Source organism: Hyaena hyaena, unplaced genomic scaffold (assembly GCF_003009895.1).
Source record: "Hyaena hyaena isolate Hyena2069 unplaced genomic scaffold, ASM300989v1 scaffold_450, whole genome shotgun sequence".
Lineage (NCBI taxonomy): Eukaryota > Metazoa > Chordata > Mammalia > Carnivora > Hyaenidae > Hyaena > Hyaena hyaena.
In genome coordinates, this window is record NW_024081084.1 from 214,880 (window position 1) to 240,462 (window position 25,583).

Sequence of the window (25,583 nt, forward strand, 5' to 3'; positions counted from 1 at the left end):
GCAATTAACAAAATGAGAGCTTTAGGAGAAGCCATTGGATTAGTGATTAAGACATCTCTGGAAAGCCATGGTAAATCTCAGAAGAATGAAGGGATTAAAAGAAAAATAACAACAATAAAAAAAACCCTGAATTTGTGACTTGGAGCTTCTGTTATAGAAGAATGAGTACCTAGTAGGTCCTCTACAAATAACAGTATTAACTCTGGCAACATATACAAGAACAACTCCCTGAGGAAATGGACACTGAACTTTGCCTATTTTAGAGAGGAGTCAAAATGTAGAGAAAGTAATCAGCTCAGAGTAAATTCCCAGTTTTCTGTAGTTTTGTCCTGAGAATGGCCATAGTTGCAGTGGCTGAAATTCCAATGGAAAGCCCACCATCCTTCTGGCTAGAAGAATCAGGAAAGAGAATGAGTTCAGAAGAAGCATCGCCACCAAGGAGAAGGAAGAGGCCCCAGAGAGGAGAGAGCTAGAGAAGAAAGGAGAATCCTAAGTTCCGTGTTTAGACTCAGCTCAAGTCTCTGGCTGTCCCCAGAGCCCATGAGTGTGCTGGGCAACAGTTTGCAGCTAAGGCTTAAAGGACTGGCCTGAAATCTAAACTACCCTTCTTGAAACAAGTGACAGTTTGTAGTCTAAGCCTAGCCAGGGACCTGCAAAAACAAAAACATCACCACTCTTGGCTCCATGTAGCATGATGTCTCCATAGCATACTCAGTGTTCAGGGTACAGTCGAAAATTATTCAATCCGTGGAGAGTCAGTAACATGTGACCCAGTTTCAAGGGAACACACCAACCCTGAGTAGACCTAGATGGCAAAATTAGGAGACAAGAGTTTTAAATCAGCTACTATAACCATGCCCAGTCCTCTCCTGGGAGATGGGAAGGCAGGAGGAGAGTTAAGGCTTTGAGAGGATAGAAGTAACAATAAGATACCTCACTGTCATGCTTTGTCAAATGGCTAACTTCTAATAATAAGTTAGAGAAGTACTTGAACTATGAAGTTTTGGTTAAGAAAAACTTGCCAGATTACTCCTGTCAGCAAGTGAACTGGTTTGGCAGAACTTGAATAAATCTATCTAGGTTATTTTTAAATGTAAATTTCTACTTGGACATTCTTGAACACAATAATAATAATAATAAGGCTATATCAAAGGGTTTTTTCCCCAGGCAAAATTTAAATATCAAAAGTTGGCTTATCACCACTCAGTGAAAAATGTATTTGTTGTGTGACAGGTTTTAGAAGCCTAAAATTAGTTTGAATTGGTCCAGTGTATGAACATCACTATTCTGTATCTACCTCACCATGCTAGAGAACCCCCACCAAGCTTCTCAGGCAGCCATGCCCTCTCTCCACTGGGGAAGTTAAGATCCTACACTGATAAGGGTTCTGATTGCAGCTACCCCACATACCAGACTATAGCCAAATCGTTTACCTCTCCAAAGCCTTATTTACTACAGCAAACTTTAAAATCAAAGTACCTAAATCATAAGATGATGTGGATTAAGTTAAGTAATTAATGTATACAAATTGCTTAACTAATAGCTATTTTCACAAACATATTTTCTGTTCGCCGTGATAATGCTATAACATTAAATTTGTGGTTAATGAAGAGGGTTTTCACAAATCAGTTCATTTTGAATGTAGTGTTTGGAGAAAGGGTGAAGGGAAGAATAGGAAACCTTACTTTTTTAGATTGGTCATTTAAGGTATTCATTTTCTATTTTTCGTAGAAAGGCATCCCCATAATTCGATATTTCTGTCTATTAAGAAAATAAATTCAGGGGTGCCTGGGTGACTTGGTTGGTTAAGCATCTGACTCTGGATTTCAGCTCAGGTCGTGATCTCACGGTGTGTGGGATCAAGCCCTCAGAAAGATGTGTGCAAAAGGAGCCTAAAACACAGTGAAGACTCCAAAGGCAGATGATAGGAAAGTATTAGTCTCACTCTGCTTCAAATTAACTTAATGGAATTGAAATTATAGTCATTGTGTTACTACTGGTAAAGGATTTGAACTTTTTTTTAAAGAATATTGTAGCATTGATAGTGACTTGGGGGGATTTACATTAAGCCAGAATCCTGTAAAGATCTTGGAAGTATTGAAGTATTTAACTTCATGTTTATATTGTTTATTTTCTTGCTGCTTTCCTATGGAATGGATCCCATTTTGCCTTGAAATTGTTCCTGCACTGGCATTGGGTTTGCCTGGCATCCCCTGCATGCTGAGCAGACAAGACTCAGAGGATCTGTGTTCCTCTTGCTTTGCTAGATTCTCAGTAATATTAATGAGGGTGAGAGAGCCATAGATTTCACACGGCCATAAATTCTCATGAATACGTTTTTCTTGTAATTTTTGTTTACCCTTTGTCCTCAAACTTTTCTTTAGCTATGCTTTTATATTCTCACCAGATCCCTTTTTTGTAATATTTTGTTCCTGCTTCCACCTTAATCTCTTTTGTCTTAGCCCTACTCTCACTTTCTCCCTATTTAGACCATATTCAGTGCTTGACTTCACCATAACATCTATGTGTGTGTGTGTGTGTGTGTGTGTATAAATATACTTTTTAGTTAATAAAATAAAATAAAAGCATAATTCTACTAAGCCTCATCCAAAAACAAAATCTAATATTGGCTACACACAGTTGCCTGAGCCACCTAAAAATAAATACTCCTTTTGCATCTTAACTAAATTTTAGAGGGCTCTTTGATATGAACACTGGAATAGAATGATAGTTATTGCTGTAGTTCAAATATGTATCATTACAAACTTACCACCTTTATTCAATATTAGCCCTTTAAAGTTTAAATTCCATATGAGAGAGTATACATTGTATTCATGAATTTAGTACTATCTTTAAAAGTTTTGTAACACAGTTTAATTCTCCTGACTTCACTTACTTAAAATTTTTAAGAAAAAACTGATTTTGAGTCTAAATTTTGTTGCATTTCCCCCAGCTGTATGGAAGTATAATTGACAAATAAAAATTGCATAGGGGTGCCTGAGTGGCTCCGTCAGTTAAGTGTCCAACTTCACTTCAGGTCATGATCTCACAGTTCATGGGTTCAAGCCCATGTCAGGCTCTGTGCTGACAGCTTGAAGCTTAGAGCCTTCTGTGTCTACCTCTCTCTCTGCCCCTCCCTCTCTTACATTCTGTCTCTGTCTCTCTCTCTCTGTCTCTCTCAAAAATAAACAAACATTAAAAAAATTGTTTTAATTGTATGTGTTTTTAGTATATATGATGCTTTGATACATGTATACATTAGGAAATGATTACCATAGTCAAGCCAATTAACATATCCATTACTTTACATAGTTATCTTTTTTTCACTGTGATGAATACATATAAGATTTACTTTATTAGCAAGTTTCAAGTATACAATGTAATAGTATTAATCACCATGCTATACATTAGATCTTCAGACCTTATCCTGCATAACTGAAACTTTGTACTCTTTTACCCCCATCTCCCCCCCCATTTCCTCTACTCGCCAAACCCTGGCAACCACCATTCTACTCCCTACTTCAATGAGTTTGACTTATTTAGATTCCACATATAAGTGAAGTCATGCAAATTTGTCTTTCTGTGCCTGCCTTATTAGATCATGTAGTGTGATGTCCTCCAGATTCATCCATGTTGTCTCAAATGACCTGATTTCCTCCTTTTTTTAAGATTGATCTATTTATTATGTATGTGTGTGTATATAGATATAGATACAGATATAGATATAGATACATAGTTAGGGACATTGACTCCCCTCATAGTTGAAAATCCACATCTAACTTTTGGCTCCCCCAAGCCATAACTACAAATAGCCTACTGTTGACCAGAAACCTTACTGTTATCAGTTGACTAACACATATTTTGTATTTTATATGTATTATATACTCTTATAATAAAGTAATATAGAGAAAAGATTAAGAAAATCATAAGGAAAATACATTTACAGTACTGTCCTGTATTTGTTTAAAAAAATCTACATAGAAGTGGGCCTGCACTGTTCAAACCGATGTGGTTCAAGACTCAACTGTACAATATTCCACTGTGTGTGTAGGTAGGTAGGTAGATAGGTAGATAGATAGATAGGTGTACAGAAATATATATACCACATTTTCTTTATGCATTCATCCATTTGCAGACAGGTTAAATTCATATTTTGGTTATTGTGGGAGTCATTTTATTTTTCAAATTGGTTTTAAAAGGAATAAGATACTTTCACTTTTGTGGTAAATATTTTTTTTTAATTTTTTTTTAGTGTTTCATTTATTTCTGAGAGAAAGAGAGAGACAGCGTGAGCAGGGGAGGGTCAGAGAGAGAGAGACAGACAGACAGAATCTGAAACAGGCTCCAGGTTCTGAGCTCGCTGTCAGCACAGAGCCTGACACGGGGCACGATCTGTGAGATCATGACTTGAGCTGAAATCAAGAGTCATATGCTTAACTGACTGAGCCACCCAGGCACCCCTATTTTTCATATTTAATGATCAAAATCTTTATTTTAAAAAATCTTTATTTTTCTTAATTTTTTAAAATGTTTATTTATTTATTTCTGAGAGAGAGAGAGACAGCACGAGCAGGGGAGGGTCAGAGAGAGGGAGACACAGAATCTGAAGCAGGCTCCAGGCTCTGAGCTAGCTGTCAGCACAGAGCCTGACACGGGGCTTGAACCCACAAACCGTGAGATCATGACCTGAGCCGATGTCGGATGCTTAACCAACTGAGCCACCTAGGCGCCCCTGTGGTAAATATTTTTAAAAGACAAGAACTGGGGAAAGCATACATTTCTTCCTTTAAGATGTTGCTATCTAACAGAGCCTGGACCAACACAAAAATGTTCTCCATTACCTTTGCATTAAGAATAAACCTGGTTTTGGACTAACAAAAATATTAGCCACATTTTCTTTTTCCTTCTTAAGTATCATTGCATATTCAGCTGGCCCTGGAGTATATATTTTTAATATGATACCCATCTATGAAAAACTTAAGTTGATTTACACTAAAACAAAATTCTCCCAATTCACATAAGAGGCAATTTAAGGAATCATTTCACAACATCTTTCAACTGTTTCAAATGGGTTTATCTTAATGATTTAGTTGAATGACTTATCCAGCGCCATAGTGGAAGTGTAAATGAAAAGTACGACGTGTAAAGCTCTTATTTCAGTATTCATTCCACAAGTTCGGCATTTCCAAACTAGTACTTGGAACAGTTTATAATGTTAAGTATTTTAAGTTTTAGTACCTCAAAATAAACTCATTTGTTGAATGATTTAACGTTTAAAATCTCCTAAAATATAATGTTCAAAGTTCCCTTGCTTTCTTATTTGAAGTTGCAGTAACTTCAGCTTCCTGCAGTGCAGGGTTCGCCTGGATAATATTTGAGAATAGAAAGAAAACTATAAGTTACCTCCTTTAATGTTTATTTACTCTCTGGGATGTTCAACAAACTGCATAGTCTTTATTAAGTAAATTAATTTAACACTGAAAAGCAAGTCTTGAGTTTCTGGGGAAAATGTTGGAGTTGCCATTGACTACACTAATTCTACATTCTTTGAAGTATAAATGATTATTTTCAGAAAGTTGTGTCAGATAGCTACAATGGAAAATAGCATTGACATGCTACATCCATTCTAGATAAACCCTAGATAAATCACAGTGTCAGAGAACTGCATGCCAATTTTGTTGTTTGCAGAACTAGGATGCCTGAAACCTAAAATCTTCATTTTAACTATATCAAGAGATATATTTGGTGTGAATGATAGAAGATGCAGTGTATTGCTTAGTACAATTGTAATATTTTTCTTCAATAATAGTAACAAAAATAAAGTAAGCAGGGCTGTGTATTCCTAATCCCAAAGAAGCTAAAGACCTTGGAAATTTCTTAATAAGAGAGTACTCCCTTTACCCCCCACCATTACCCTTGAGGAGTCTTTTCTAGATAAATTCACCCAAAGTAGTTATCAAATCTAAATGACAGAGAAGTAGGTTGACACACGTTATTTACCAAACCATACAAAAGTTTATCATTCTTTTCGTCTTTTCCTTCACCTTCTTCTCCTCATCTCCACCCCAACCCCCTTAATTTTTAAGGTTTATTTTTAACATCAGAAGCAATCATTCCAAGTACTGATTCCAAAATCAGTACTTTGGAACTGGAATAGTCTTTACTACTTTCTGTAAGTATCTTCATTTTTAGATTAAAATTAGAGTACAGTTGATCATTGAACAACACAAGTTTGATCTGAGTGGGTCCACTTATATGTGGATTTTTTTCCCATAAATACAGTATAATATTGTAAATGTATTTTCTCTTCCTCATGATTCTTGTAATAATACTTTCTTTTCTCTAGCTTACTTTATTGTAAGAATATAGTACATAATACATATAACTTACAAAATACGTGCTGTGTTATTGTAAAGCTTCTGGTCAGTAGTAGGCTATCAGTAATCAAGTTTTGGGGGAGTCAAAAGTTATACATGGGGGGTTGGGAATTCTAACCCCATAGTTCAGGGGTCAGCTGTGCTTCTTTTTAATTCTTTCTGGTTCCTAATAACATAATTTTGTTTCTTATTGAAGATTTCTAGTAATAAATTTTAAAAGAAGGTTAATCATTTTATTTAATCACATATTTTGTGATTTGCTTAACATTAAATTGCCAAATGTTTCTAGTCTCTTAATATTACCACTTCTCTGATTTTGTTGATATGGATTTAAAATAATATCCTTATTTTATTTTAGTTTTTTAAGTAAACTCTACACCCAACAGGGGGCTTGAACTCATGATCCCCAAGATCAGGAGGTCTATATCCTCTACTGACTGAGCCAGCCAGGCAGTCCTTAATATAGTATCTTTTAAAAGTTTGTTTTCATACTTGTAGTATCTTGAATGATTGGCTATTTTTAAAATGTTTTTCTTCCTTTCTTCCTAGTCCACGCTAAATTCCACTGGGTGTTTTAATGGCACATAACACTAAAGAAAAACCTTGTCTACTGCTTTTGAAAACAAACTGTGAATATGAAAATGTCTTCTGATGTGACTGCTTTGTAAGCTTAGTAAAACACTTTTAATCCAGAAGAAGACCTGGCCTAAATGTTTGCCAGACAAAAAGTGTGCAGCAGCAAATGATCTTTTCGTTACTTCAGTCTGACAACATAATATATAAAATCACAAATTGTTTGGGTTACCGAGATTTTATTTTACTAATTAAAGGAATCCTCTATTTTAGAAATGTTAAGCAAACACTGGTATTTAGAAAGAGCTGGAAAAGTAGAGCAACAAACTGATATACATTGGAGAAGATACTAATTTTTAAAAACAAATTGGAATCAAGTCTTTTTCTTAAAGAACAAATGAAACTCCTAAGAAACAGCAGGAACTTTTCAAAAAGCAAGATTAAAAGGAGTTAGATGACAAGAAACAATGAAGTAAAGTCATCCATTTTAATAATGGCTACAATGACCTTAAATCTTAAAAAGTCACTAAATATAAATGTCCACTGGTTTCATTGAACTTAAATAAGATCTTATACAGTTTTGATAGAATTATAACTTATGATTGTATAATATTAAGACTTCTTCAGATCTTGAATTTGCCAATTTTTGAGTATAGAAAATACAGAAAGTTTTCTAGGTATGATTAAAGATTTTTTCAAAATCTAAACCATACAGTGGATTTATTACATATTCTTTAATGTTGACTTTTAAATGTCAGAATAAATGTAATACCAGAATAAGCCACAGGGTGGGAGTGAAAGGCAAGAACTTAGCCTCAGAATGTAGCTTAAATACATCATTGCACTATCTTTAACATGCTTGTTAAATGCTAAGGTGCTGTAGCCTGGTTTTCTTTCTTCCTCTAAATATAGCTACATGCCTCAGCAAAGAATCTATAACAAAATACAAAGACATTAATTTAAACCTATAGACCAATAATGGAAAAGAAGTAAACACACACACAACACAGATTTTTTTTTTTTTGGTCTGGTATTTTTAGTTTCTGGTTATATCAGGTGCTTGGTGATCAGAGTAACAATTTTTCAATAAGTACTTGAATTTGAGGAAAGTTCTTGAATTGTTAGTACTGGAAATAGTAATTACAGAAGTTACCCGAAATATTTCTTGTCTCCATCCTATTTCTCTACTCCAGTTTTCCTTTTTCCCTGATGATTCTCATTTAAAGAAAAAAAATATGTATCTGTAAACTACCTAAATTTATGTTTCAATGAGAAAGATGAGTTTTCCATTGTATTTTCTGTTAACCCATTCTCATTTGAGTTTAGAAGCAATTTAAAGTGGTGATTATTTTGTATTTTTAAGGTAAGAAGACAAGAGGTTTCTTCTCCTAGAATAGAAACTTCACCAAGGAGTCTTGGCATTCCTTTATTCCATGAAAGGTACTGATATTTCAATAGACCAAGTATTATGGCCACATTATGTTATATGGACAGATCTTAATGTAAATCTTATCAAAATAAGGAACATATTATTTTCTTCTATAAATAGATGTTTACTGAGAACAAAATTCTGTACATTGAAATTTCTAACGTGAGGATGAAACAGCTAGCAAAAGTGTGATTCATGAATAAGTAGATATGCTAGTCTCTGCTACATGTATGTATTAGAACTATTAACTTATTGCTTATTTTGTGCCTTTTTGCCTGGCTCTGCAAACAATAGAATAGTTCTTTGGGACATTTTCAAGGATTTTAAAATTAATTTTTAACTTTAACCTTTCAGTAATTATTTTGTGGTATATAAAATGATGCTATGTAAATTTAATGACACTAGAAAATATTTGAAGATAAAGCCTTTATTTTAAAATATTCATTTTTAGGGCTTATGTAGAGAAGACTTTCCAGGATCTAAAAGAAGAATTTCATAGAGTATGCATGCTAGCAAAAGCACAAAAAGACCACTTAAGCAAACTTAATGTACCGGCCACTGCAACTGGTAAGGTTTGATTTAACACACAGTACTATTAATCTGATTGATTTCAATGTATTTCTTTTTGATTGTGAAAATGTTTCGAAATGCTCATTAAGTGCTAAGGATCTGCAATTTGCACCTCCTACCACTTATAATGGGTAAGTGCTGTTTAAGTTCTGTACTGTATTACATTATCTAATGACTGGCTTTTTTCTCTCTTTATTGTGTGTGGAACTATGTAGAGTGAACTGAGTGATGTAATTGCTAATCATCTTAATGAGAAGTCCCACCTTGCAAAGAGTACAAAATAAATATAAGAAATATCCCTCAAAGTTTTCAGTTGCTATTTGGGGGGTTAATTAAACATTAATTCACGTATTAGTAAGCAACCTTGAAGCTGCACTACCACATACAAGCTAAGTAAAATTATAACATCATGTTTGTTTTTAACTTCTGCTTGAAAGTTAATTGAACACTATGGATAGACTTTTATAATTTGGTTCAAGAAATAAACGTTTCATATTTCGTGAGGCTAGTCTTTTGGAGGTACAAAGTACAAATTTAGCATAAAATATAACTTAAAAGTAGCATCTGTTTTACACATGTGTTGCAGTGTGTTTTTTAAAGCCTCTTCCCTTTCCTAAAACCCCAGACTGGTGTTTGCTTCAGCCGTTCCATATGAATAGCAAAATATCAGGGATTGAGTCTGGCTACCAAAAACTTCCATAAACAAAAGGAAGGCAAATTGATCATTTAATATGATAAATTCTCCTTTACTCTTGTGATTTGAGATATTCTGCATATGGATCCCAAGAGATATGATTTACAGTTTTCAGTCTGAAAGATGTTGCAGCAGTGCTAATGCCCCTTTAATTAAAGATCACTTTCCATCTCTTACAGCTCTTATATCTAGGCTATTTAGAAAACCTTTTACAGTGTAAATTCATTTTTTGCATACTACTACTGTTTTATTTTCAGAAAAGGTACACAACATGGTGGAGAAACAAAACAGTCTTTGAAGACAGACATAATTTATTTCTTCCCCTTCTTCCCCTCTAGCACCTCAGAAAGAATGCTAGTTCTTTCACCTTAGTTTTTGTCATTTTCATGAGAAATTGATCTTTTGTGTAGGCTAAAGACACTAAGTACTTCTGAAGTAAAAGAATTATTTAAAATGTACTAGCTATAGAGATGTAGTACACAGAACTCATAAACAGGATTTTTTTAACATCAGCATCTTATCAAAACATTGTAATGGTGACATATTCATCGTTACACAGAGAGCCTACCCCATTATCAGTGGCTTAATACTTTGACCATTTTTAAATTGTGAAGGTCTAAATCTGAGTATGTATCTGTCAACTAGGACACTGAGTGTTTAGCTTCATTTTCTTCCCCACTAAAACTGCTTCCTAACGTTATTCTTATGTTTTATAGTAAATGTGACACAAGTAATAAGTACAACATTATTCTTGAAACGTTTTGGATCTGTTGTGCCATAGACTGCAGTGAAGTTTTGCTGGGCCCAGACAGAACCCAAAATATTAAATATTATTCTGGGAGTAGATCAAAAAGGGAAAGAAAGAAAAATGTTTTGGGAAAAGATGCCTGTTCAGGCTTTTTAAGGGTGAACATTACATTAAATAAGAATCTAAAGAAACTATTTTAAATGTAATTTGCATGATAGATCTGGAAAGAGCATATTTAGCATTATTATCCCCATGTTATTCCGTGTTAATATTTGACTTTTACCTTTAGATAAATATATAATTCATGAAAAATTCCTGAGTTAGTAGAATTGTACATTTCCTTTTTCTTTCTTCTTCTCACCCACTTATGGCAGTAGCCTTGAGAAGGGATTAAGATAAAATGTGTGTTTAAGCAAATGGGGCTTCATAAAAAGTGCTATTTGGTCCATAAAGGAGAGTCTTGTTTCAGGGAAGATCAAGAGAGTAGAATATAGGATTGCAAGTTACAAACAACCATCAGATCTTTTTCTCTTGTCAATATACAAGGTAATTAGACTAAAAAGTAGTCTAAATGGACAGCCTGTACTTAAAATTTAGAAACCTAAAAAATGTTTTTCATTTTGTTTTTTTCTTGCAAAAATAAGTGTTCTTCAAATAAATAAAATAGAAAAACAATTTGCCTCACCTGATCATATTTCTCAGTATGGTGTCAAGATGACAATTGCTTTTATGCACCTCATTTAAATCTTTTTTTTGATAGTAACTCATTGCTTGAACAGATTAATTCTGAAAATTATTTTAATTTTAATAGTTATTAAATTATTTTAATGTGGCTGAGGTATGCCTGCTAGCTCTAAAAAAGAAAATATCGGCTTTATTATAGCTGTTTTGAGTTTCCCAGGTTTTGTTCAAAAGGGGGGTAGGTCAACTGTTGGAAAAGAAAATCATTTGAGGGATTTTTCTGTGTGTGTGTGTGTGTGTGTGTATACATACACACACATACATACATATGTATACATATATATATATCACACATGTATACACATACAGTGTGTTTGTCTTCTAGGTCTTCTATGTGTATGTGTGTGTATATGTACATCATACAGCATGTTTGATTTAGCATAATGGTTCAGAGCACAGGCTCTAGAATTGGGTTGCCTGGGTTCAGTGCCAGATATGCCACTCATTCATTAGCTATGTAGCCTTGAAAGTAACTGCTCTATGTCTCAGTTTCTTTGCAGATAAAGTGGGGATAATATAGTGCCTACCACGTGATAATTTGGGTATGAAATTAAGGCGCACAAAATGATTATAGTAGTGCATGACACATAGAAACGCTATTAATGTTAATAGTTGTCATTAGCAGCAGCAGATTCTTCATCGTTCTCCCTGTTCTCCTTGTGAAGATTATGAAGATCATTTTGATATGCATTTCTTCTTCGGGTGTTATAGAATGTGGTTACCTTAGCAGTTGATTTTCCTAATTTGTTATCTGCAGTTAGCAAATGTAATCTGCAAAGAAAGTACCGTTTCCTAGAATTTCCTGCTACTGCTAAGTCTACCATCAGGAAAAATGACTACTTGAGAGTTAGTGGACTTTAAGAAACCTCTAAGGACAAAGGAATCCTGCCAAACAGCTGAGTTTGGTCGCAGTTAGCCCTAGTCACAGACAGATGATCTAGTGAATGTGGATTATTATCCTGGGCTCTCATGGGAACAAAATACAAATTCATTCAGAATACATTTATTGAGGGCATACTATGTGTCAGGCACTGGGCAGGGTACTGGGGTTAAGTGGGGAACAAAACATAGTTTAAGACCTTAAGCAACATACTTTAATGGGAAAAAGAACAGTATACTTGGAAATACAATGTAATGTGTAAGCCTTGGGGCACCTGTGAGCCATGCCTAACCCGGTCTTAAGGAGCCAGAGAGAACTGTCCAGAAAAATTAAGTCTACACTAAGAAACAAAGGATAAGTAAGACTGCGGTAAAGAGTAGTCAGAGAGGACACTTCAGGGCAGTCTGCACGGCATGTGCAAAGGCCCAAAGACAGGAGAGCCTGGCTGATTTGGAGAACTGTACAAGTTCATTATAGCTGGAATAAGAAGTGCAACAGTTGGGAGAGATGAGAGCATGGACAGGTGACGAAGGCCCAGTCATGAATAGTTTTATGACTTTTCTGAGGGATGAGGCTTTGGAGAGCCATGAAAATGTTCTGTGAGGAAGATAACATGACCAGATTTATGCTTCAGAAAAGAAACAGGGAGCCATGTAGAGAATGGATTGGCTATGAGCTAAGTTTAAAGGCAGAGAAGCAGTTCAAAGGCTGTTGTAATAATCCAGTAAGATAAGGTGGTGTGTACTAAAAAGAGGCAGTAGGTGTGTAAGAAGGTAAACTTGAGGATTTGGTTGCAATATACTGCAGTCGTGTCCAAACAGAAAGTACCTTGTGTTGGAATGCACTGTGGCAAAAGACAGGAAGGTGTCGTGAGACTGCAAGGACCAGAAGGAAAGGAATTGGTGTTTGTTCAGTGCCTGCTAATCTGGACAGACACTGAGCAAGGTGCTCTTGTACCCTGTCTGCTTGGATCGGCATCCTTGGGAAAGTCTCCTTTTGTGAAGATACAACTTCTCTGATGACTACCTTTTTAAAGTGCTGATGTCTTTTTTAATCTCTCCCTTCTGTCCGCTTAATGAAAATCACACATTACCAATCTCCAGCCTACTGTCTTCTTAGGTAAGATTGTGAAGCATAATTTAGCTTTTTCTCATGTCTCAGGATCATCAGCATAAGAGAATGCTTTGATCATTGTGTTTTTGCATGAGAAATGTAGCCCTTATTGGCCCTACACCAGACTGTAGTGTTTTCTGAGTTCTTATATCTGCTATTTTGTTTTTCTTGTCTCCTCTCATGCTTTCAGCTCTTGTTGATATCTATATCTGTCTTCAACAACTCCTATCCCTACCTTTTAATTTGCTGCTTCTAACCAGCTCTGAGCTAAGGGAAATATCATCAAGCTTGTTAGAATAAATCTAAAATGAGAGTAAGAGCAAAATACATATATCTGTGGGCCTTTTGGCTCTAATTCTGACTCCTCAGAAGCTCTGTTTACTTACTTTCTAGCTTTTGCCTGTGTCCTAGAGAGCTGGATTTGTTCTGGAGAGCTGAATTTGTTGGATGAGCAGCTTCCAGATAAATGAGCTTCAGAGCCATGGTATCTACCTGATATCCACCTGCTATCTTAATAGGCATATATATATACATACACATATACATACACACATATGTGTAGTTGGAGAATTATATATTCATATACAGTTTTCTGAACATGCATCCCAAAATTTCATCCTTCTTTTGCCTCTGCTGTCTTCTTTTTCCCCAACCCCCACTACTACCACTCCCTCACATGGATTATTGAGAATACCCAATGGCTAAATTGATTGGTGATATATTTTGTGACACAGTGATATTAGGGGTAATAAATGGCCGAATTCATGTAGATTCTTAACCTGTATAATGTCATATATGCCTAGTAAGGATTTTTCTTTTTAACAACTTATTTGTCTAAGCAAGCTCACAGTTGTAGCTTCCATTACTGACAAAATGTTTAAATGTATACACTACAAGCAAATGTTTTTTAAGCATAGAGCAGTATAACTGTGAACAAGATGCAAAGCTTACAGAAAAGACCTAGGAAAAGACAAAGTAGTTTCACTGCGACTAATAAGCTACGTTCCAGTTCACCCACTGGAGACTGCTGATATTCTTGTGGAAGGTGGTAGCAAGGGTAAAAAGTACCAGTTGTCTTCAGTTGCTATAAAAACGAATCAAAAAAATAACATTCATCATTTTTAAGAATGATTGGAACGCAACCATTTCCTTCTGTGTTCTTTTCCCTGCAGAAGCACAGTGCTCTCTTCCTGTACAGTGTACGGATAAAACAGATAAACAAGAAGCGCTGTTTAAGCCTCAGGCTAAAGATGATATAAATAGAGGTGCACCATGCATCACATCTGTCACACCGAGAGGCCTGGGCCGAGATGAGGAAGATACCTCTTTCGAATCACTTTCTAAATTCAATGTCAAGTTTCCACCTATGGACAATGACTCTACTTTCTTACATAGCACTCCAGAAAGACCAAACATCCTTGGTCCTGCCACATCTGAGGCTGTGTGCCAGGATAAATTTAATATGGAGTTCAGAGACAACCCGGGAAACTTTGTTAAAACAGAAGAAACTTTATTTGAAATTCAGGGAATTGACCCCATAGCATCAGCTATACAAAACCTTAAAACAACTGACAAAACAAAACCCTCCAATCTTGTAAACAGTTGTATCAGGACAACTCTGGATAGAGCTACGTGTCTGCCACCTGGAAACCATAACGCATTATATGTAAATACATTACCACTTCAGGACCCATCTGATGCACCTTTTCCTTCACTTGATTCCCCGGGAAAAGCTATCCGAGGACCACAGCAGGTAACTGTTTTGCATTAACAAATATATTATGCGTGAACACATATTTTACCATACGTGCACAGATTTGCATCTTTTTTAGGTTATCAGATATTCCTTTTAAACTGATGACTGGTTAAAGTTAAGGCTTTTAATAAAAAGCCCAAGCCCTATAATAAATGACATGAAATTATAGAAGATAGTCATCTTCTATGGTACAGCTCTACTATAAAGTACCTTCAAATTTAGGGAATATTTGAAAATACATGTCAACTTTATCCATACCTAGTATGTATCACTTTCTTAGTCCTTATTCAAAGCTTTTTACTCAGCATCAGTGTTACAATAGGATTCTTTGTTAGAATTCATACCGTGAAACAAATGACATTTTTTATTACAAAGTTTGTGTATGTCATACTCATCTTTACAAGAATGCATGGTTTTCATAAGTAAATAATTGCATTGCATCTTATTGTTTATCAAAATAAGTGAACGGTCTTTCATCTAATACCTCCATTACATTCTCAGTTATACAGTACGCAGATCTGTAGGGTTTCGTTTTGGTTTCTAATCTGGCAATGAACATGCAGCCTAATATATTTTTTAAATGGCCTCTGCATATGTATGATTTTAATCAAACACTTCAATGATTTTAAACCTCTCAGCCCCCCTAGTCTACTACTACCTTCCCGTTTAATTCAGGTTCTATCAGAGAATGGTGCTTTTAGTTGTGTTTTTTTTTTAAATTTAATGCCTGAAGGCAAATGAAAAATATATCATTGTTAGAATAAGCAGAAGCCTGTGAAAATACTGACGTGTAAATATCTATATAACTTGCAAACATTTGTTTAATTTCTCTTTGCCTTGAGATACTTATTTTTAAAAATCCCACAACTTGATGAATACCTTTTGGCCTTCTAAGTGCTGGTGTAGGTTACAGACTTTTAGATCAGCATACAAAGGAGGCAGTAGTCAAGCTGTGGCATATTTTAGTAGTGGGGGAAACTAGGCATCTCTGACAATCAGCTTTAATTATAAACTCACTTATGTTCTACACTGTGCCTTGTTTCACTCCATAGTCTCAGTTATAGTTACTACTAAGTGAAACAAATTAAACAATTTCATTTATTACAAGTAGAATTCCTGTGGAGCTGTGAAGTACATCAGTTCTAATGCTTGTTACTTTTTTCTCCATTATATCTCTTGCTTGTTCTTTTACTAGTTAGTCTGTGTGCATTCATGTTTCAGTAGATGGCACCCTGCATTGTGCATTTGCTTTCTATGCTACAGCAAGAGAAACAGCTGGTATGTGATTACAACTTGATAGAAAAGTATTCAGCTTAAAAAATGCAGGAGAATTGGTGTTGAGCTGTCACAAGACATGGGGCATAAGGTTAGATAATTGATATTTTGGCAGAAAAGGCAAAGAGATTAGTTTGTTTTGAAGGCCATGTTGCAGTTTAGGATTGAAAGAATATTTCTTAATTTTTAAAAAACATTTTGCTATTTTATTTATATTAATAAAACTCATAAATACAAAATTCTTAAATTGTTGGTAATGAGAAAGAGAAGTGAAAATTTGGGGTATCACGTTTCAGATTTTTATTTTGTATCAGTTACCACTACTTAACACCTTTTTATACATTCAGCTATCATAACAAAGCCTAAAGTTAAAATATATCTGCGTATTTTTGCTCTATGTGATTTTATTTTCTTCCTACTTTGGCTGAGTCAGTGAGTGGGGTCCCAACTGAATTCTCTGAAAAGGGCAAATCTAAACTAATAACTCCTAATAGAGAAGGATAAGTGTGGACTTTGAAGATAAACTGGCAATAGAAGATTGGCTCACCAAGTTTGGAAGCTAAATTGCTTCTAAGTCTATTTCTTACTCTTTATAGATCTTAATAAGAATCATCTTTATTTGTAAACAATCTTTTATTTATATCCATATCAATTTCCCATTAAAGAGATGCATATTAATTCTTTGTGCTTTTTGTTTAAACTGCAAATAGTAAAATTTAAATCTGGCTAACTCTAACTTATTTTGGCTTATATATTCACATTTATTACCAACTGCTTTTTAATCATAGCTTTCCTAAGGAAAATTATCTTACCACAGATTTTAAAATAAACATTTTAAATATTACTATTTTTTGTGATAAAATTGTCACTTCTTAAAAAAACAGTTGAGTCAATGTTATCATAAGCCCTCTGTTCTGATATTTGAACGTATCTCGGTCTAGACAGACTTTGTATATTTACACCAACTGTACGCAGCTGTCCAGTAAAATGTTTATAAGAAGACAGTGATGTCGTGAAACTTAAATGCTTCAATTAGTAATACACTGTTTATTGGAAATGATTGGTTAACTAGAATGAAAGAGATTGGTTAAGGGAATGAAAACTAACACTGTATCAAGTGTTGGACTAGGCTGTTCCTTTAAAAACATATTAGTAATAGGAGCCCAAAAGAGTCTCTTTAAATTCACTTTGAGGTGATTTCCCTCAAAGTATCAAAAAATTAACTGTGTCATAGGTAATTTACCTATGTCAAGGTATACCAGAAAGCAAATTATAATAATAATTTGGTATACAGTATCTCAGGAAAATCAGATATTCCAATCAACAAATATTTATTGAGCACCTATTATTGATCTAAATGCTTTTTCTTGCCCTGCTAGATATTTTTTTAGAAAGAAGAAATGCAGTATTTTCACAGTATTTATGTGCTGCTTACATTGGAGGTAGTTCTGTTGAATTGTGATTTTTCCATAATTCTTTAATTTTGCAACTATTGACAAATTCAGTCACAAGAAAGGAGAAAGAAGGCAAAACTATGCACTATTTGCAGGAGCAAAGTAAGTCAAAAGAATGCATCCCATGTTAGATTTTTTTGAATGATTAAATATTTGAGGTTTCAAAAAACAACTGATCGGTACAATTTGTTTAGTATTTAAAAATTTTCGCTTCGAAAACCAAAACAACACTTATTCCTATATGTTTTATTCATTGTGTATTTGCTTATAAATAGTGAAATATAAATTGCTCTTGATCAAAATGCTTGCATACACACATCATGTCTACTGCATTTTGTATTAATGAGAGCCCTATAACTTAAGGTTTCTGTTGTAAAATAGAAATGATAGAATTTCATTTTTAAAAAGTCTTAATTACTGACTGTTGTTCCAAAACTACTGCTGTTATGATAATGAGTTTTAAAATTTGCTGCTGGTAAAACTGGATAATTTTTAAATATGTGAAGATAAAGTAACTGTGTGTATCTTAAGTGACTCTTAATTAAAGTTTAGCTGGGCCCTTAATGAAAAGAGAATTGAGTTAGGTCTTCATGCTAACTCTGTAGAAAGGTAATTTGCTTTCATATAAAGGAATTTTGTATTTATGCACATAACCCACTCAGAAAATTTGAACTTGAAATGTATTGTAAGTTGATTTTACCTACAAATAACAAGATGTTTTTGTTTGTCTCCTGTAGCCCGTTTGGAAGCCCTTTCCTAATCAAGACAGTGATTTATCGTCGGTACTAAGTGGCACAGGCTCAGAACTGCATATACCTCGAGTATGTGAATTCTGTCAAGCAGTTTTCCCACCATCCATTACATCCAGGGGGGATTTCCTCCGGCATCTTAATTCACACTTTAATGGGGAGACTTAAGATGCATTTGAAAACAGTTCTGTGTGATGATTCTATGTGATCATCAAGTTCTGTGTGATGATCTTGGGTTTGTAATACTATAAATACTTGATTTGAAAACTTAGTTCAAGATTGTTCATTGAAAAATAGCTATGTCACAGCTATTTGAATTTCTTCCTAAAAATTGTAACTTTCTTTTATTATCTTTTATAAATCATCCTGTACAAAACTGTAATTCATTGTATTCATGTTTACAGTGTTTATTACCTTAATTTATGTTTGTTTTAAATATCTAAGCTTATTGCTTGGATTTCTAGTTCAGTCTATTGAATTTGGTGATGTCAAATGTTTATAGGATGTTTCACTTAAAATTAGATTATTTATACTATAGATGACTTTTTAAAATAAACCTGTAATACAGAACAGCAGACAACATAAATGTCTAAGTAAATACCAAACCTAAGACATTTGTTGCCCAGTGATAATATCACTGGTAGGATTATTTAAACACTTTAGTTTTTTTAAAAATAATATATGTGGTTTTAAATCTTACTATGTGTATAGCTACATGATGAAATGAGTTAAATATTTAAAAGTTACTTATGTCATGATCATTAAATGTGTTCTCTGTTCCTGAGCAAAAGAAAATAAAGGAATAAATGACATTTGGGGGAAGTTCATAACATTCATGTTTTCTAATGATAGAATGATGATATCAGCTCTGGTGACATTTAGTTACAAGTAGTCGATCGCTGAATTTAAAAATTATTTTTCAAACAAAACTTACTAAAGAAACCTATTTGTATTTACTGGGAGCAAATCTATAACCCTGTTAGAACTATCCACATTTATTGATTCATATTAGAAATGTGTACATTATTGTTGAGAAATTTGTTATTCATTGTCAGCAGCCTGATTGATGGCCACTGGAAAACATTTGAGAGAAAGGCTACCAAATCAGAATGCTGCAAAATTTTGTTTAAAATGAGACTTCTCTTTCATTTTTCTTCCCTATGATGCTTGGTTTTTAGGTTTCCCTTTGCCCTCAAATTTTTTAAATGAGGCATGGCTTCTGTTTTGTAAAGTGAACATTGATTTGCAACTCTCAAAACAGAAATTTAAGCCTTCTTTGGAAGAAGTGTTTTTAAAAATTGGAAGGTTTTAGGATGGGAGAATTTGAGAGGCCTCTGTACCACAATGAGGAAGGAGCCTTAACTCATGGAAGCATGAGAACGGTGCCCCGACTTCTCAGGGTGCCAAGCACGTCATGTTGACATCTTCCTCACCAAGGTGACATAGCGATTATTAGGTATTCACTGTGAACAGTTCTGAGTCGTGTACATCTTTTCCTCCATTGCCACTGGGGCTGAATGGAAATACCTAGACAATTACCCAGGTCTCTTCCCTACCTCCCACCCACTCAGCCTCCCCTCTCACTCACTTCACTCTTTCTCACTCACTTCTCTCTCTCTCTCTCTCTCTCTCTCTCTCTCTCTCTCACACACACACACACACACACACACACACACACACACAATTAAAAATAAAAACTTCTCAGCCTGTACCAGCCAGAATATACCACACTGTACCTATCTTGTGAACGGGGATTCTTTTTCCTTCTTCTTTTCTAGAAGAGTCCCTCTCACACAGTTGACATCTACTAGCCTGCCGACAACCAAAGGAAATTATAGCCCATAAAGTGACTCGAATTAAAGTGTTATCACGGACTCCTCTCCAGTCCCCCCCTTTTCCCACCTCCACCACTGTTAGTAAGAGCGGGGAAACTCTCCTCTGCTTTGGGGTTCCAGGGCTCCAACTTCCGAGGGACAAAGGCCCTCTTGGGCCACAGGAAATGCAGCCTGGAGAGCAAGCTCAGCCCCGCACCGCACGGGTGGCGCTGGCTGCAGCTCGCATAGGTGGAGTGGGCACCCGCCAGGTCTCTCCCTCTGTCTCTTATTACGGAGTCGTGCAGGGGCCGCATCTTGGCATCTGCTAAGCGTGGCCGGGTAAGAACAGCTCCCAGGTAAAAAAGCTGCACACGCGAAACGCTGAGTCTGAAAAAACCACCCCCGCCGAGACGAGGCAGTTGTGAGCGGGATGCCTGAGAAGTGGGAGGTGAATGTCCTCGGGAGGGCCCCCCCCCCCCCCCCCCCGGTGCAGCTTTCCCCGGAGGCTGAGGCTGGTGCCAGCGGGGACATCTGCTTTCTTACACTCCAGCCTGGCTCACCCCGCCCCCTCAGCCCGGGTTGCGTGGTTATTTTACCAACACGGAGGGAGGGAGAGCTCGAGGAGGTAGAAAAGGGGTGGATGGAAGCTCAGGAGATGTTCTTCCCACTCCCCCACCACGTCCCCTCCTTTTTTTTTTTTTCCACATCTTTTAACCTTCAAGGTAAAGACTTTATAAATATGAGACGATAAACGCGTCCGCTGGCTCCCAGGCCCGCCTTCTGCTCGCGGGGCTCTCGGGTGCGGGGCCTCGTCCTTCGCCCCATCCCCCCCGGAGTCGGGCCGGTTTGGGCGGCTGGGCCGGGCGCAGGGGCCGGCCTGGTGCGCTCCGCCTGTGGCGCCTTCTCTGCCGCGCTGCTGCCTCGACAGCTGCTTGTAGCTCCAGTAATTAGACTGTCAGTGCTTGTTAGAGGAGAGCGGGGAGAACACGCTCCTGACAGCAGATTCCGAGACTCCCCAGTTTGTTAATTTCTAAGAGATCTTTAAAGCATTAATTGAGGTCTCCCCAACTCTCCCCTCCCGTCCCTCTCCCCAACTCCACCCTTCCCAAAAATATCTTCAGGAGAATTCTCTCCCCGTGGAAGCAGTGTTTCCCGCAAAGCTGCGGGGCCGCCCCCGACACACGCACGTACACCCTGTTTTACATATACGCATATATGCGCACACGTATACGCGCGAGGTGAACTCCGCGGAGGCCTGGTCCAAATAGGAACGAGGATTGCATTGATGATAATAAATAAATAAATAAATAAATAAATAAATAAATAGGGGGGTGGGGAGGGAAGCAGAAGTCGGGAAGAAAAGAGAAAAGCAGCAGGCTGATTACGAGGTGTCAAAACTGCCAGGAGCAAGAAGGTGATAGCAATCAGGGGTGAGAAGAGTGCGGCATTCGTGCGGGGCAACTAATTATCCGTCTCATTTGAGAAGAGCAGCATTTGAGGCAGCAGCGTTCGCCTGCTGAACGGTGACAGATTGGCGCGGAGGAGAGGGGAGGTGTTAAAACAATGGAGCCGGGCGCGCGAGCGCTGCTGCATGCTAATCAGCCCTCCCTCCGCCTGCCTGCCGCGCTCCCTCCTTCCTCCCGGCCTCCCTCCTCCGCGCTCCCTCCTCCCGCCTGCGGCGCTCCCTCCTTTCCAGCGGGCCCGCCGCCGCCGCCGCCCGCTTCCTGCTCCCGCGCTTTCCCGCGCGTCCTGCCCGCCGCTGGCGAGTGGAACCCAGCCACAGCTCTCGCGTCCCTCGCGGGCCGGGCGCCCCGGCGCAGCCCGCCGCGGGCACCCTCCGCCGGGCCGGGCCGCAGGCTCGCCCCGGGGCGGGAGCCACGCACGCGAGAGCGCCCGGGGCCGGCCCGCGCCGGCGCCCACCCCTGGGCGCCTCCTGGGGGTGGGTCGGGGCCCCGCGCTCTCGCGCCCGCCTCGTGGGGAAGAGGCCGAGGAGCCTGCCTTCTCCCGCCCGCGTGCTTCCTGCTGGTGGATTGAACGCGCTGGGCAGCGAGTGGGAACCCAAATGAATTTACGAAGGGCAAGCAAGGGCCAGGGGTGGCAGACGGGACTGGGGGGAGAGTCGAGACCGGAAAGGCGAAGACAGCCCCAGGGCAAGGTGCAGATCGGACCACAGGTCCCAGGCAGTCGCCACCCCTAAAGGCCTCTGGCGGCCGCAGCCGGCTCCGGGGCAGCGGCTGAGAGCGAGGGCCCGGCACCTTCCGTGCCCCACCAAGCCCGAACAGCGCACACAACTTCATCAGAGTGAGGAGGACAAATAAAGGACATTAACATTAGTTGTGTTTCCTAGGCATGACCTCCTGACCCCCAAACTAGACTGGACCCCCGAGACACACCAGAAAACTGTTGCTGGTGACAGAGAGCCTTTGAAACTCGGCCACCCCACCTTGTGCCGCAGAGCCTGGGAGGCTAGAGGGGACCGGGGCATTTCCGGAAGGACGGGTCTCTGCGCGGTTGCTCCTGTCAGTGCTCTGACCTGAGCGACTTTGGCCTCTGGACCGAGAATCCACCAGAACTGGGGTCTGCTGGAAAGGTCTATACCTGTTGAGGCAGGCAGGCCTGGGACCTGAGGTTTTGATACAATCTCCTCTTACTTTTTGAGTTTAAAAGCTGGTTGTTGAGCTTGAAGCTTTTGCTTAATATACATTTTTACCCATACCCAACATTTTTATATTTACATATGTATTAAAACATTGAAACACCGACGTTCTTGTGCCTTGAGAGGGTTAAAAGAAACAGAGCTTCAGAGAACTGGTAGGAATTTGGACTGAATGAGAATGCAATTCCTTCCAACGAGTGAGCGTGAGAGTGAGTTTCGTGCTATTTAGCTGAGCAGGTGTCTAAATTAACATCATAAAACTTCCTTCCCCCAAAACATAGATGGAAAAGGAAAGCCCCTGAAAGATAATCCAGCCGTTATAATTTTTTTATTCTGCTGACCTTTACCCTTGCATTAATTTACACACCCAGCTGTCCGTTTAAAAAAGATCAATTTAAAACGTGAAGGTTTGATATAGCTGTCATGTATACATGAGAGTTTCATTTATATTGTCCCCTCTACACTTCTCTGCTTGTAACGGTTCATAATAAAAGTACAACATGAAAAAATAAAATAAAAATGACTTGAGTAAATTTTGCTATTTTATATCATCATCATTGATGTAGTCATATCAAAACGTACACAAACACAAAGCGAATCATTTTTCCTTTTAGAAGGAACCCAGGCGTACCAATACAATAGCTGAATGCAAAATTGTTGGGATCTACTAAAATCATAGAGAATGTTTAAAAGTTTCAAAATTGAGAATTCTTAAAAGAGTTACATCAAGAATTTTGTGTAAATAATGTTGGTTTCATTTTCTTGAGTTTTGTTTTTTTGTTTTGTTTTGTTTGTTGATTTCTCCTCCCTGGAAAACCACTGAGCAGCACTCTCTACACTTAGTGCAACAGACTTTTTAGTGCTAACGTATTATCTGGCATTTGGAAACTCCCTAGCATCTGAATCTATTAAAATACCTCACAGAAAAAAAATTAACTTTACATTTATTAATGTAAATTTGGAGGTTCAGATGCTTCAGCAGCATCCAAATTAATCAACTCATTATCTATTCATCAGTCTTTTCTTCATTAACCAATTCTATAGAACCAAAACCTCTCTCCCTGGAGTGGTAAACCGATAGAGTTCAAATACATTTAGTTCAGTTCTGTGTTGCGTTTTTTTATTTCTAGTACCTAATCCAATTCTTTACCTTCCAATGTCTTGGTTGGCATGGCTTTAATGCAATTTCTTCTCAGTCTACAGACTTCACAAATTTGCATGGTTGTTCTAATGGTGTATTTACAGATAAATTTTTATTTGCACATAAGGACAAAAAGGTGAAGTGAAATTTGGTCCCAATGGAAACCTGTTAGGTTCCCTGAACATATGGCTCATTGGGCTGTTACTTCCTTTTTGAGATCATTTCCAAGATTTTTTAATATATACATCAATTTGACACCAGTTATAAAGAAAATATATTGGCTTTGGAGATGCCTCCACCTGGGGCATCTCTCTCCTTAACAAACCATCTAGTCAAGTGGGCCTCTGAATGCACAGGTTTCCAGTCTCCAAGAACAGGGTATGATTTGAAACCAGTCAGAACTGATAGTTGATTTACACTGCCTTTGAAATTAGGTAGTTCTTTGGATTCTTAGAATGCCACAATGATTTGATTAATACAGTTTAGGGGAGACTGCATAAAACCCTTTTTACAGAGGCTGTGCATTTGGAATCCACAGTATCACAATGATTCCTCTCAGTAGATACAAGTGCTGTAAGTCTCATTTATTGAAAGTGTGTGGTGCCAGCTTAAGACTTAAGGGGAAAATCACAGCACTTTGAAAAAGATGTAAATGTTCAATTGGTTAAAAAAAAAAAGGGGGGGGGGAGATCGTGCTAAAACATGTGCCTATTTCCATTATGCTTAATTTACTATTCAAAACAAGTTTTTCCTAATAAGCTCTATTGTTTCTTTCTGTTTTGTAAAATTTAACATGTGTGAGACAAAAACCAGATTCAGAATGTGAATGAAGTCTGTTTAGCGAAAGCGTGTTGGAGCCTACGGTACAAGGAAGGCCTCAGATTAAAAGACCTATCACTTTATAACCCTGATAAGATGTAAGGAAGTGAGTTCCTTGGGTCTTTTCTAGAATCAGTTACAACTCGGTTGCTAACTTCTTCCAGTCTCTGAGCTCTTCACGGGTGAATCCACATACTTAAAACACAGCAAATACTAGAATATTCACTATTGTGATGCCATGTATATTTACAGCTTTCTCTTTATTGCAGTCTTTTTTCTGAGGTCTCAATCCCCAAATAGGACTCAACCATAAGTTCTAGAACATGTAATCCCCTTGTCTTGGGTGTATAGGGTTAAATCGCTCAGACTTCTCCAGACTTTTTAGACCTGCTTAAACATCAACATCTCTTGATGTTGAACTGGTCTCCGTTGTTTGAAGATCCCCTGGGAATCCGGAATGCCTGGATAACCGGAAGTGTGCCCATGCTTCCTTTGTTGTTTAGAGCTATAGCATGAATAAGTTCTTTAAATATCTTACTTCTGTCTTTTGGAAACAGTGTACAAAAGATAAATTACTACTTCCTAATTAATTCAGGGAATATTTGTTTTTGAAATAACAAAATCTTAAAGATTGCCTAATCCAACTTTCTTTTTATGTGGGTGAAAAAAAACAAAAACAAAAACACAAACCAAAAATTGCATCTAAAGAGAATGAATGAGTTCTTCAAACCCACTCAAATAGTTAGAACCCAACTCACACTCTCCTGTCTTTCAATCCACTATTTTTTCCATAA

General features: G+C 37.5%; 1 protein-coding gene across 7 annotated transcripts in view; it reads left to right on the forward strand.

Annotated features, from left to right (window-relative positions):
• Positions 1–19,181, forward strand: part of TANK (TRAF family member associated NFKB activator) — a 96,056-nt gene extending 76,875 nt beyond the window's left edge. For 6 of the 7 annotated variants that reach the window (XM_039253439.1, XM_039253438.1, XM_039253440.1 and 3 more), the window contains exons 5-8: positions 8,314–8,390; positions 8,831–8,946; positions 14,298–14,878; positions 18,348–19,181. In XM_039253439.1, coding sequence (XP_039109370.1) covers positions 8,314–8,390; positions 8,831–8,946; positions 14,298–14,878; positions 18,348–18,527 — 954 coding nt within the window. In that variant the 3' untranslated portion in view covers positions 18,528–19,181. Of the gene's footprint in view, positions 1–8,313; positions 8,391–8,830; positions 8,947–14,297; positions 14,879–18,347 lie in introns of those variants that run through there. The other variant, XM_039253442.1, reaches the window with a different exon arrangement.
• The last annotated feature ends 6,402 nt before the right edge of the window (positions 19,182–25,583 follow it).